The 13686-nt window shown below is 38.3% G+C and overlaps 1 protein-coding gene across 1 annotated transcript; it reads right to left on the reverse strand.

Annotated features, from left to right (window-relative positions):
* Positions 1-1496: 1496 nt before the first annotated feature.
* On the reverse strand, positions 1497-10871 carry LOC107553958 (carbohydrate sulfotransferase 1-like). Its single transcript, XM_016236299.1, has 3 exons — positions 10789-10871; positions 4706-4873; positions 1497-2620 (listed from the first exon to the last, which is right to left on the reverse strand). The coding sequence occupies exons 2-3, from the start codon at positions 4842-4844 to the stop codon at positions 1497-1499; spliced, it is 1263 nt and encodes a 420-aa protein (XP_016091785.1). The 5' UTR covers positions 4845-4873; positions 10789-10871.
* Between the last annotated feature and the right edge of the window lie 2815 nt (positions 10872-13686).

Here is a 13686-nt window from a genome sequence, read left to right on the forward strand (position 1 = left end):
TAGCAGAATGACATGAACAACAACACAAATTTACAAAGACATCCTGAAATCCAAGATTTTTTTAAAGGCTAAACACTGGCACAATTTAATATTCCCAAGCCTCATAATCTCTGCATTTCTATGCAACATATGTATGCAATGAAATGACATTTTCATTACATATTAGCAGATATTTGAGCTCAGACTTCCAAAATGTGATGTGTTCATGGGTTTAGTAATTTAATCCATGATATGAACTAAAACAGTAATTAGCAGGGCCACATTAACCCAAGGGATCACATGGGCTGCAGCCAAAGGCTCAACCTCAAGAGGGCTCTGTGAACAAGAGATAGCATATTAATTAAATGAGAATTTTGGTTTGTATAGTTTCATATCTGTTATCCTCAAATTGCAAAGTGGCTGCATAGCTCCAAAGTGCTTTTCCTAATGTTGACACTGCACTTAGAAATAATCACTGACTCTGACTCACAAAGCCATCAGAGGGAGATAATTTTTGAAGTTTTAGCTTGCAAAAAAAATAAATAAAATTAAAGGACTTCAGTGGATGGAAACACATTGAACTGTCTGCCAGTGATTTAAACTGAACATGACCTTCTGTGCCGACTTGATTTCATTAGGGACTTTGCTTTTAAGAAGAACATAGAAGCGGGCTTTTCAGTAGCGGTGAGTGACATTTCAGTCATTTTAGATCTCTGTTTGACTGTTTATGGGGTTGTAAGGACATATTCGCTGATCAACATTCATACTTAAGGCCATTTAAGGGCTCGCCCAGACGATACATGCTATTTATTTGATCATTTGACCAGCTTTGGCATGTTCATCACTGGCAAGTCTGCTGTGCTTTGTGTTGATAGTTCTTTGGTCACATTAATGCACATTTACAGGCTGAAAATGGTGGGCCCGAGTGCTTATTTAGCACCATACTATTCTAAAGGCCTGGCTCATGAATATTAAGAACTTTAAAAGGGATAGTTCATCCAAAAATGAAAATTCTATCATGATTTTTTTTCACCAATATGTTGTTCCAAACCAGACTTTCTTTCTTCTGCAGAACATCGAAGAATATATTTTTAAGAATGTTGGTTACCAAAACATTTTGTTTACCTTTGACTTCAATTGTATGGGCAAAAATCACTGAGACAGAGCAAAGAGAATCATAAGTAAGGGAATGATTACAGAATTTAAATTTTTTTGGATAAACTATTCCTTTAAGGAAAGGTACTAAGCATCATAATCATGACCTATTATTATTAATGAGCTAGGTTGTCACCAAAGTAAGATCTATAATGTTCCATTTACAGTACATGGCATTGACAATTGGTATGCAAGTTGTCAAAACAAACTGAAAAATATGAAAAAAATTCCGTAACCAAATGTACTTTGTTGGGACTTACGAGTCCTGTTTGATTCAATGTATCCACTGAATGCAATATAAGTCACTTTGGATAAAAGTGTGTTGCAAAATGAATTAGTAGTTTGCTTAAGAATGACCTGTACTATGTCCTGGGCTCCATTAAACTTTTTGTTATATTCCTCAGTTCATCTACAGACTGAACAAGCGTATAGCCTAGTAGAGAAAGAGTTCTGTTACAAAGAGATTGAACTGTCTTAACAATGTCAAAGTTCAGATGTACTCTCCAGCTCTGAGCTGTGGCTTTTGAGTCTCTTGTGGTGGAGTACTTATAGTTCCACTCTGAAGAAGATGGGACAGTGCCATTGGTGTTATGAGCAATCCATGTGAGGACTCTTTGATGCAGGTCCAGCCCCAGAAATCTGTATATCTCCTTGGCCTTTTCCTCAGGATTCAAGGCCAAGTCTTCATAGCGCACCAACAGATACCTACCCCTCAGCCATGTGGGTTTCTGCAGGCTGGTCTCCACAGAATACTCGATATCTCTGCACGTTCTCGTTATCTGCGTCAGGTCCATGTACCGTGGTTGGCGGCCGGTGGCATTCCATATCTTCCAGGCCCTGAATTTACCGGCAAAAGCAGTCATGCGGGAGGCAAGAATGGCTCGGGGGTCTCTCACCAAATGGATGATTCGCAGATCTAAACGGGGGTCTTCTGAAAGCGTACGTAGGTCGCCTATCTCTGGGATACGCACTGTTTTTATGGCCACATGGGTTCGTGCTTGGCAAGCCTGAGAGGCTAGTGTGAGGTTCAAGGCCTGGCACTTTTTTGGGCACCAGACTTCATCCGGTTGGCCTGCTAGAATCTCCTCGGCACCTTCCTGGCAGACAGGCGGCGTGCACAGGGCGTGACTGGAGCTGCGGCGGAAAAAGGCCCCGGTCATGTGATCCTGTGGTTCGGGCCGAATGTAGCTCTCAAGGAAGCTGAAGTCACAGTTGTAGAGATTGAGTAGGAGGTCTCGGTAGGCTCCCAGAAGAGCTCTGCCATCCAAAGCCCTTTGCAGACGGCTACTAGAATTGGTGAAGGCCTGTTGCACGTGGAAAAGGGGCTCAAAAACATAAAATATGCCAGGATGTTGATTGAAAAGTTGTCCAGTAAATGAGGAGCCACTGCGGGTTTGCGCAAACAGAAGGATGTGCTTTCGAGCGGCGGCAGCACTAGTTTCTTCAGGGACGCGGGTGTCATCGCAGAGAGATTTCCATCTCTGCTCTAGAGAAGAGAAGAAGAGAAAGTGAGATAATACGGCGCTCTGAAACCTCAGAGGACATTATAAGGCCACAAAAGACCCAATTAGTTCAGCTTCATCTTTAATCAATCATTAATTTGGGTAAGAAAATACCTGGAGCTGTAATTTAGGGGGAAAAACACAGTATAATCTGAACAAAAACTTTAATAAAGTCCAGTGCAATTAAAAAACCTATTCTGCCCATAGAGAGGAAATGTACAGCAGTAATAGTGTTGTTTTGAAGACTTGGATTGCCTCCTGATTATTGGTGGTAATCATTTGACCATTTTGAAGCAATATTTGAAAAATCGTATATAAAATTGAAATATGAACAATGAGTGCATTTCTCCTTATACGAAAAAAAGTTTGTGACTTTTGCTCAAAATGAACAATTACTATATATAGCAGGAGGGTGGGAGAGACTGATAACGCTTGTAATTATGGCTGATGAGAGACTGATTGCGCGTGGCACATTAGGTTGTGCGAGTCGACGCTTGCTGGAAGTGCAAACAGCTGGTCCGTGAGGACATATTACGGCAGATTAATGATGAGATAATTGTAGAATTAATTATTGATATTTCATCTCTCGCTCCTTACAGCAGAGGGGGGAATTTACAGGTTCCATTTCTAACAGTTCTCTGCTAATTTCTTTCCTTAGAAAATTACTCATTACAGAAGTGATGACCTGAGAGAGATAAGCCTATAGAGAGAATGTCATTTGAATCCTTTAGGATGATCTTGTCAAACCAGCTAAAGCTACGTCCATAACCAAACATGAATTATAATTGAATTTAAATCTCTATGCAAACTATAATTTAATGGAGGGCTTAAACTATGTCTAAAAATGCATCCTGGCACTTGGACTTGAATGCAGATGAAATTCAATACACATCAATAGATGGGTCATTGCTGTTATGCAGTTTTTGAGCTCTGTAACTTTATGTCTGTATAAAAGTATTTCTAAATGTTTTGAGATATATGATCTAGTCAAGCTCAGATACTTAATTCATTCTATTTATATGATTATTTACACAATGGCAAGAAAATAAAAAGAATGGAAATCCATTTTAACCATCTTTTGACATGATATCATATAATTTTATCTAAACTACATTGGATGCTTTAAAGTAAGACACACCAACTAGATCAAGGCAAATCAACTTGATATAATTAACCATAAAACACTGCAAATTTAACAGAATACACTGATAAAAATACAATGATAATATTTACTGTACTTGATGAAAAGTGAACTTGAGGACATGGAGAAACTATAAAATGATTACCAATCAATACAATTATCCCAAGAAATAATGTTTTGTTTGAAATATTTTAATTAGAGAAAATAAAAAAATAATTTTAAATATCTGGCATATTTCTTGAGTATTTTGTGTGTGTGTGTGTACTTGTTTATGCTGCATTGAGGGGACCAAATGTCCCCACAAGGATAGTAAAACCTGACATTTTTGTCATTGTGGGGACCGGCCTGCGGTTCCCACGAGGGGAAAAACAAAATATTAAAAACTGTAAATGATGTTTATCTGAAAGTGTAACAATGTAAACAGGTTTTCTGTAAGGGGTAGGTTTAGGGTTAGGGGGATAGAAAATATCGTTTGGTCAGTATAAAGGTAATAGAAGTCTATAGAAAGTCCCCACAATTCACAGAAACAAACGTGTGTGTGTGTGTGTGTTAGAAGTCATTTATTTGAATCAACATACTTCTCTTGCAACATACTTCTCTTGCAACATACTTCTCTTGTCATTTCATCTGTTTCATCCCAGCTTTAATAAATATATTAAATGATGGGAACATGCATCTGTACAGCACAAAATAAATGACTCAGACGCAGATAGAGGAAACCCTTGTTGATTTGTTAATCAGAATAAATGTAAATACAATCCGTCAGTAAGGTTTTGTAAACCCGATTCAATTTGAATAAAACCACGCATTTCCACTTACAAATTTCATTTTCTTTCTTCCAGTGACAGCACTGATCTGCAGAATGCTCATGCAATGTTAAATGTCATTGTGAAAATCTAATGCTTTGTGTAACAGGACAGTGACTCACCTTTACCCTGGCGTCTTTGGCAGTGGGCGGAGTCTTGGCATGGGCCACTGAAGGAGTCGTGGAAGGAGCGGATGGCAGTGTACTGCACCCCCAAAGATGTGCACACGAGCAGCAGTAGAGTCTTCCACGAGCACTCCATACTGCTCTGTCACCATCACATGCTTCACTCTGTCAGGAAGGCAAGCATGGGCACTTTTACTAAAGCATTTACTAAAGCAACCTATGTAACAAAAAGGAGGGATTACACTTTTTATTTTTGGACTTTAAAGCAAGTGCATTTCAAGATTTGTTTTAAAATTTTAAACAGTGTGTCTGCTTTGCTTTGAGAGATCATTATACACTGAGGGCTTGTGGAGTTTCATTACAAATAGGCAGATGTGAGATGCATTGTTGTTCTGGGAGCTAAAGCAAGGGTTTGGTATTACATATTTTTCACATTTAATCATTCTCACAATCACAGAATATGCTGCTTGGCCCTATTACCATAGTATTTCCATATTTAAATAATTGCAAACCTGTAACCTAAACCACAGTAACAAGGTGGTCATTTTTGTCACCTGGACTCACACCCACCGACCAGTCCATTTGCTGGCCGAATACCTAATGTATGCAGATCTCTCTTGATCTGTCAAGCTCTAATCTGATTTATTAGTCCACCAGGGAACACATTTGTGTTTACAAGGTACCAAGCTGATACAACAAGCACCACTGTGAATGAAATAATTCAAATATTGAATTGCCAAATTTTGCCTATTATTCATATTAGTCTTGTTGCTTTACATGTCGACATGTTGATTTTCATGTTGATCAGGCAGTTTGTTCCTATCCAGGGTTATTATATAACTATAACCATATTAAATGAAAACCATACAAACATTTTCTTAAAATAAATGTTACTGAAAAAAGTATTTTATTTCAGCTAGTTGCCAAAGAAAATACTTCTCATTTTCACTTAGTTTAAAAATGAATGAAAAAACTATAGACAAAAACATACAACAAAAACTTTAACTTAAGTAAAAATGAAAAAGGAAAACATAAAAACTATAATAGTATCTCACTGATACTTAAAATAACAATGTTCTGTTTATGTACAGTAAGCAGTTCTTGGCCAGAATAAGATGTGATGTGGACCAGGTCTTTTGACTTATTTTCAAAGATACGTAAGACTAATGAGTCTAAAGCATTCATCTTTGTCCATTTGCGTGTGCTTTAAAATTCATTTACTTTTGAATTCCCAGAATTCAGCTCAAAACTTATAGCATCTCAGTATTAGTCACAGATGACAACCCAGGCTAGTTGGTCTTTCCTCAGCGAAAAACTTTTCAAATTGTCCAAACCTGCTCCAAAATCAATGTGTTGCTGCAGTTTTCAGTTCACACTGTTTGAGGTGTTGCTATTAAGACGCAATATCCGCAACATATTCTCTCATCACATTCTCATTTCTCTTCAAATGGCAAAAAATACCATCTTAAATAATGCAGTGCCTATTTCAGCTGTGATGTATGTTGCCACATGTTTCTCTTGAGGAAGCCCTTAAGAACCATTTCATCAATCATAGGTGGCACAAAATTGGCAGTGATGGCCTCCAAGTACAATTTTCTCTGTTATTCCCTAAATGAATACGGTCTGTGGTATCAGTGATTTTGTGAGACGTAAGAAGCAGAAATGCTATATTACATATTTTCTTCTGCAGCTAATATAAATTAACATGTCAGAAAAATGTAGCATGGCAATTTTGTACGTTGTCAGAATTTCAAACACATTGCTATAGCATAAATTTACAGATATGGCAATCAAGCACTCAACAAACTCCTTATCAGTGAACAGCCATGTTGCTTGCCTCGGGTTCCTTTGAGCTTTGCATGAAAACGCTCTTGCTGGCCTGCTAATTGAGCGTTCAATGAGGTGGTTTCCCTGTGCTTTTTATTAGCTCCTGAGAGGGACTAGTCACCACTGCAGCTCTGTATGTATTGACAGTTATATACAGCTAATGGCATAAGAGGGCTGTGACTAAAACAGTCAAGCATGTTCAGGAGATTGAGCAGATTGTTTTGTGTCTGTGACAATCAATATATTGAAATCAGTCAACTTATATCTGCATGTGACCAGCTGGTTGTATTTTTGTGAACCTCTGGTTATGTCAGCTCTCCTGTTTTGTAACATATCTACACTTTCATCTCCAAGAGAGAGGCCAAAAACTCATTATGATGGCTTTTGAAATAAAAAAAATGAATACAATCTAACATATGGCATACACTTCATTTCCAGTGATATCGTTGACATGATTGCAAATGATTGCAAAGATACTATTTAAACTGAGCTGGATGTTGACATCACTGAATTCAATGATGAACTGTCTTTAACTGAAAAATGAGTGTTTACTATTGTCACTTTGCATTATTGACACTATTTTCCTAATTAATGCTGTTCAGTTGCTTTGTCACAATCTGTATTGTTAAAGGCGCTATATAAATAAAGGTGACTTGACTTGACTTGACATATACTTTAGCATCTAGACTGCAGTAAAGATCTTTCTCTTTTCAATCACAGCGATCTTGAAATCCTCATTGGCTGCAGATCTTTTCAAACCGTTTACAGGATTTTCAGGGTTGTCTCTTACAATAAACTCTCTTATGATTCTGCTTTTTCATTCAACAAACTGATTACAACACTGGGAATAGGGAATGTAGGGGGAAATGTATTTCCATCAGTGTGCACACTGAGAGCTACGATTAGCTTTCTCTGCCATTTGACAAAATTGCTCCAGCCACATCGACCAACACAATCAAGCACCAGTACTATCAGCCGTCAGCTACTGGAAGAAAATGGATATCTATTTTTCTCTGTCACATTTTTCCTATGTAAATGTCTTTAGGTGGCCTGACCTTGCTGTGAATATATTGTTTTTAAAAACTCATTACAGCCATGTTAAAGAGCAGGTCATATGGGTTTTTGAAAAATATCTCTTTTGCAGTTTATAACGTAGCTATCCTTAAATGAACACAATCTGCAAAATTTGTAATCAAAAAAGTGCATGATAAATAAAGATATTGTCTCTCAAAAGAGAGAGTCGATTCTGAATTGCCTTAACGAGTCGTCATATTTTCGAATCTTTTGCCTGTTACCGCTATACGTCACTGGGTAACACATTTGCATAATCACGGCCTGCACGCCAAATACGAACAGAGTCTGCCCTGCCCACACTTCCGCTAGTTAGTGTGTTTACATCATGTTGAGAAGATGCTGTGTTCAAGGATACCACAGAAATACAATTCAAACCTTTTGTTGTGTGCATGTAATTTTACCAAGGACTGCTTTTCTAATCTTGGCTTTTATCTTTGTTGGCTTCTACTCTTCTTAATTTGGACTAACAAGCTCTCTGAACCACAACCTTTAAGTACGATTGATAGGTTATGTGTACATTTTCAATTAAGTGCTCAAAATATCACGTTTTTGTGCTAATATGTGATGTAGGCCTATACCTAGTGCCGCTTTAGGTTTCCAGGTAAAGCACGATATTACGGTCTTACTGAAATAGTTCTGATAATTCGCTGTGAACCCGCTATTTCCTAGGAATGTCTTGATTAATGTAGACTGACGTTGTTCTAATAATTACTTTGTTTAATAATAAACGTAGTGTAGCGCACAGACTTTATAATCAATGTGAAATTGCAGTTTATTTTGCTGCACCGGCAGTTATAGGGTTAATGCGGGAGAGACGAGCGAGTTAGTTAGGCTGGTGGGCCTGTGATACAGCTGTTCTGCATTCTGATTAAAAGTTAAGACACAGCATCTTCTGTCTGCCGTTCTTCAAACATTACAGTAGACATATTTTGGTTTACACACTGTATCGTTTCATCAGTTAGTCACGTTAGCACTTGGCTCAGGAACTCGAGCTGCGTCGAGATTTGCTTTGGGAACGCCCCTGCGTGACCGCATTCTGAAGCACGTGTAAAATCAGTCCAATGGGGCAGCGAGATGTCACGAGCGGGGTGACGTGAGCGCCAGGAAGTATAAAAGCGCATCCGGCAGAGCGCAAGTTAGCTTCTGCTCTTCAGTAGCGCTCTGTGTATGTGTCAGTCTATTTACTGTTGTCTGTCAGTCCACAAGCATTCAAAAGAATATGTCAAAGTCACTCTCACTCCGCACTTTCACGAAGTGTGTGGATCACAGACTTTATAATCAATGTGAAATTGCAGTTTATTTTGCTGCACCGGCAGTTATAGGGTTAATGCGGGAGAGACGAGTGAGTTAGTTAGGCTGCTGCGCCTGTGATACAGCTGTTCTGCATTCTGATTAAAAGTTAAGACACAGCATCTTCTGTCTGCCGTTCTTCAAACATTACAGTAGACATATTTTGGTTTACAAACGGTATTGTTTCATTAGCACTCGGCTAACGTATCCACCATTATTGTTTTAAGTGTTCACAGTTTAGCAGCTAAACTTTAGCTGTGGGCACGATTCGCATGCATAAGTGTTTTTGTATTTTATGTCATTATTTTAAGTATGGATTGGAGCATTATATTATTGTTTTATGTAAAGGTGCTTTGTCAATGGTAGCACTTGCTAACTTGCACAATGACTCCTCTCTGTGCCAATCACAACAGGCTTGGCCAGCTGACCAATCAGAGCAGAGTAGGCTTATGGAAGGGAGGGGTTTGCTCCGAACTTGCTTGGAACGAATCGTTTCGAAATCATTGGCAAATGACTCTAATATTAAATGTATATTCTGAGAAAATTACAATGTTTTCTGACCTTAGATGCATTTAAACCTGTTGTAGGGGACTCCAACACAATATTAGGACACTTTAAAATACCATATGACCTGATCTTTAATGTCTCCAAAGATGACCAAATAGTTATTATTTTACCTCACCCAATAAATGTCAGAGTAGTTTGAGAATTCATTAAATATCTGAATACTCACCACAATTTAAAACTTAAGTTTAATTCTTGCCAAATCAAAGTGTTGCCAAGGTCTCAATCTGCATTGGTACATCTATAGCAGATATTTGACCACTTTGAACTAAATCACATGAATGAAAAGAATTGAACATTTATTATAATTAAATAGATTAATTGAGATGTGAATATAGCCTTAGTCTTGAAAGATATGCAAGATTCTAAGGTATGATAAGTTATTTATTATTACATATATGTCTGAACTCTCTCCGTGTATCTATATGGCACAGCAGGCTACTATTCAAGGCTAATGGGTGTCTATGGCCAATATAGCTACAGGCAAGACACTAATGTGAGTGACCAATCCATAATATCCAAAAACACATAAATACAGTATCGGTCAATAAATAACCATCAAAATGTCTATAGTGCATTACCCCATAGCTTTCCTGCATAATTTGTAAGAATAAAAACTGCTTAACAATGGTTTGCTGGTCTTAAGCTGGTTTTGCTGGTTTAAGATGGTATTCAGTTGATTTGCTGGTCTCATTAAGACGGCTCACAGCCAAGCTAGTTTCCAAGACCAATTTCATGAAAAGTGCCTTAAACCCTTTTAACGAAATCCCTCAGTAGACCAGCATGACCATTTTTGGAGACCATATAATACTGGAAATGCAGTCAAGTCTGGTGTTTTTCTATTTTACCAGAGCATGCCTAATAGCTGGAACAAGGTGCAATGCATGATATTTAACCTGTTTTTAAATCATGGTTCAAAATGTATTAAATGTTTTCTTTTTACCCTGATAAAACGAACCATACCTAACTCATCCCACAAGACTGCCAAATTAATTACACAAACAACAGAATATTTTACCAGCATCTCACTGGTACATATACATTAGTTTACATATCACTGATGTTCGCACTTTATATCGCCAGCTTTTTTATAAGACTAAATCTAGTCACATCTGTCAAGAGCATTCCTTGTCACACAGCCTCCGCTGACACAACTTCTTGCCTGAGCTCCGAGAGAAACTATCAAATGCATTTGCAGCTAAGAAGTTATTATGATCAGTACCGCTAGTCTAATCACACGGCACAAACACAACATTGATGAAACCTGACGAAAGCAGTTAGATGAGAACGGGCACAGACAAGAGGACGATCCACGCATCTCTTACCACTCACGACGTGCAGACATATTCCCCAATAAAACACGCATGGATTTGGTCCAGTAAAGTTGCTATCCAGATAGTGCTGCGGATCTCGACTCAGCCCACCTATATCAGCCAAACGATACGTGTGCTGAGCGTCTGTATTAAGTGACAGATGGATAATGTTGGCTTTCTGTAAACGCAGGGGGTGGGCATCGCGCGTGGATAACCAGTGGGTTTTTCGTTGGTTGGTCTGCGTTCTACCTTTACTCAAGTCAGAGACGATCGCAGAAAACGGGCATTAGGGAAGACAAGAAGTTTCTGGTTGTTTGTAGGCTACCTGGCGCAAACCAGTTGCTTCTTTCTTTCATTGAGTAATTTATGACTCTTATTCACAGGGTTTCTCAAAAAAATCTATTTCCCCCCCACATACTCTAATGTTTTCACATAATTAAAGATTCTCTAATCCAACCTGTTACATTTCTTAATTAGAGTAATGAAATTAACATTTGACTTCTACTCAGTCAACAGCAAGAAGCCTCGCAAAATAAAGAAGAACAGATGAAGAGGAGATGGCCGTAATACCAAGTATTGGAAGAATACTAAAATCCAACAGTAAAAAACGAACAACTCTTTCTTTTGCATTTGTAGGACATAAAGATGACCAAATAAATTGTGCATTATTTGTGTTTATGTAACAGCTGTGGTGGTGGTTACAGCATTTATCTCGGTCTTCACTTCCATATGGCCAGGGGCGTGTCTACGTGGTGGCCAGGGGTGGCACCGGCCCCCCCCTGAAATTTGGCTGGCCACCCCAGGTGCCCCCCCTACCAGATGTCTTGCGATAGGCTTGTTTTTAGTAAATTTCTAACTGCATCTGGCAGTGGCGGATCCTGGCATGTGCAGGCAGCTGCCTAGGGCCGCTTTCTTCTCTTCTTTATACTTAATTTTAGGCGGTTTCTATAGTGTGATCTTAATGACAATGTCGAGAGCGCATAATGTTGCGCGAGGACGAATCTCTCCACTCCCAAGCGGATTTCCTTCACTCACACAAAACTGGACATGTGCTTTTAAATATTGTTCTTTTATGAATTGGCTGTGCTCTGTCACTCTGTTTAGTGAATGTACACGATGTATATAACATAAGTGAACGTCAGCGAGGCACACCATGGTTACCGCTCTGCATACAGCGGCCTTAATAATCCCCGATATAGAAAACTAAATAAATATGCATGTGGATATGGCACAAAATAAAGTAACTCCCTACGAATTAATACAGCCTCCTCATCTACCGTATAAAAGGACATGCCATTTTTTTCACTTTGACGGTGTCTGGTGTTTGACGGGGGGAGGTGGGGAAAACTAAAAATTATCTTGTTTACGTTTGCATTAAGATGATTTTTCTTACCTCATGGTGGATAATTTTACTTGTTTTAAGTAAAATGCACTTAAATTCACTTGTTTCCTCCCAGGAAACAAGAATAAGCTATATAATTTTTCTTATATAGAAAATGCATCGTGATTTAAGAATTTTTAGATATTTGTACTTGAAATAAGACAGAAATACTCAGTAAGAAGAGCATTTTTGCAGCGTGAATGAATGAATGAGGTATTTAAACATCGCTTACGCTTTAAAAAGGGGGAGGAGACCGTAAGAAACTCTGGGTTTACCGAAGAAAACCTGCTCCCGATCAGGTTAGGCACTTAGAGTTAGTTACCACGGTAACTGACTCTAAGTAACCTCTCTTTCAGAAACGGGCTTGACTTACCCTGCTTTCTGGCCCAGCAAGCAATAGCCGTCATTTCAACGTCTCGGTTAAGTATAGACCCGATATAGTCCGGCTATGTGTAACCCACTTCTAGCCCAAATAACCTTGAATTTGGTTTCATGTCGTTTTTTGGCAAAATAACTTGTGAGATGTATGATATTCCATCATGTAAGCAAAGTAACAGCGTTTACAAGGTGTTTGGTTTCATTTCTTTGACATGTTCAATATGTAGCCTGTGCGTAGCCACGATTTAGCTCGTAGTCAGAGCGGTTATCTGTTGCCCACTTATAGTCAAACCTGATTCACTGTAGTTTTTGGCCAGACAGCGCATGAGATGATTGATCCCATCATGTTCGCAGTGTCAATGATATCTACAAAATATATAAGTGTTATTTTATGACATGGTCTATATGTAGCCAAGATTTAGCTCTAAATTAGACGGGCTACGTGTAGTCTTCTTTTAGCCCACCCGGCGAAATCAAGGCAATCTGTGGTCTAATTTTAACGGCTTGGCTATAGCCCTATACCAGTAACCAGACCAGCGATGAGCATAGCCAAAATAGCCTTAAAATAGTTTACATGTAATTTTCGCCCTCGCAGCTTCTTATCAAATGCAAGTAAACCTTTGAATAATTTAAATTAGCATTATTTTATATTTTATTTAATTATTTTAGAGCATTATTAAATATAGCATTATTTATGCCAAAAAGAATGCTAATTTAAATGTTTCAAAAGTTTACTTGCATTTGATAATATGATGTCATGCATCCCACAAGCTGTTAAATGTTACATTCATACACATTATATGATATTATTGATATTCGGCTGTCTTTCATTTTATAAATAAAAATGCAATTACAATTCCCAACCGCTAGATGGCAATTAGCTCTACTGAGACATGACTACTGGCAACGTGAGACATGATAGTTTGTAGAGATCAGTGTTGTGTTTTGAATTTTGTTTTTACACGAGAGAGCACTAAGTTCACCTGTCGGAGAGCAGCGGGCAAACAACAAACGATAAAGGACATTCCTACTTGGTCTTGTAAGTATCTGTGTTTTCATTTTGACGTGTTCATTATTTATCTATATTATTTGTTATAATGTTTAGGAACCGTGAAATTTTAGTGAAGGGAGCAGATCGTAGTTGATAGTGA

The sequence above is a fragment of the Sinocyclocheilus grahami genome, unplaced genomic scaffold (assembly GCF_001515645.1).
Source record: "Sinocyclocheilus grahami isolate Dianchi unplaced genomic scaffold, SAMN03320097.WGS_v1.1 scaffold487.1, whole genome shotgun sequence".
Taxonomy (NCBI): domain Eukaryota; kingdom Metazoa; phylum Chordata; class Actinopteri; order Cypriniformes; family Cyprinidae; genus Sinocyclocheilus; species Sinocyclocheilus grahami.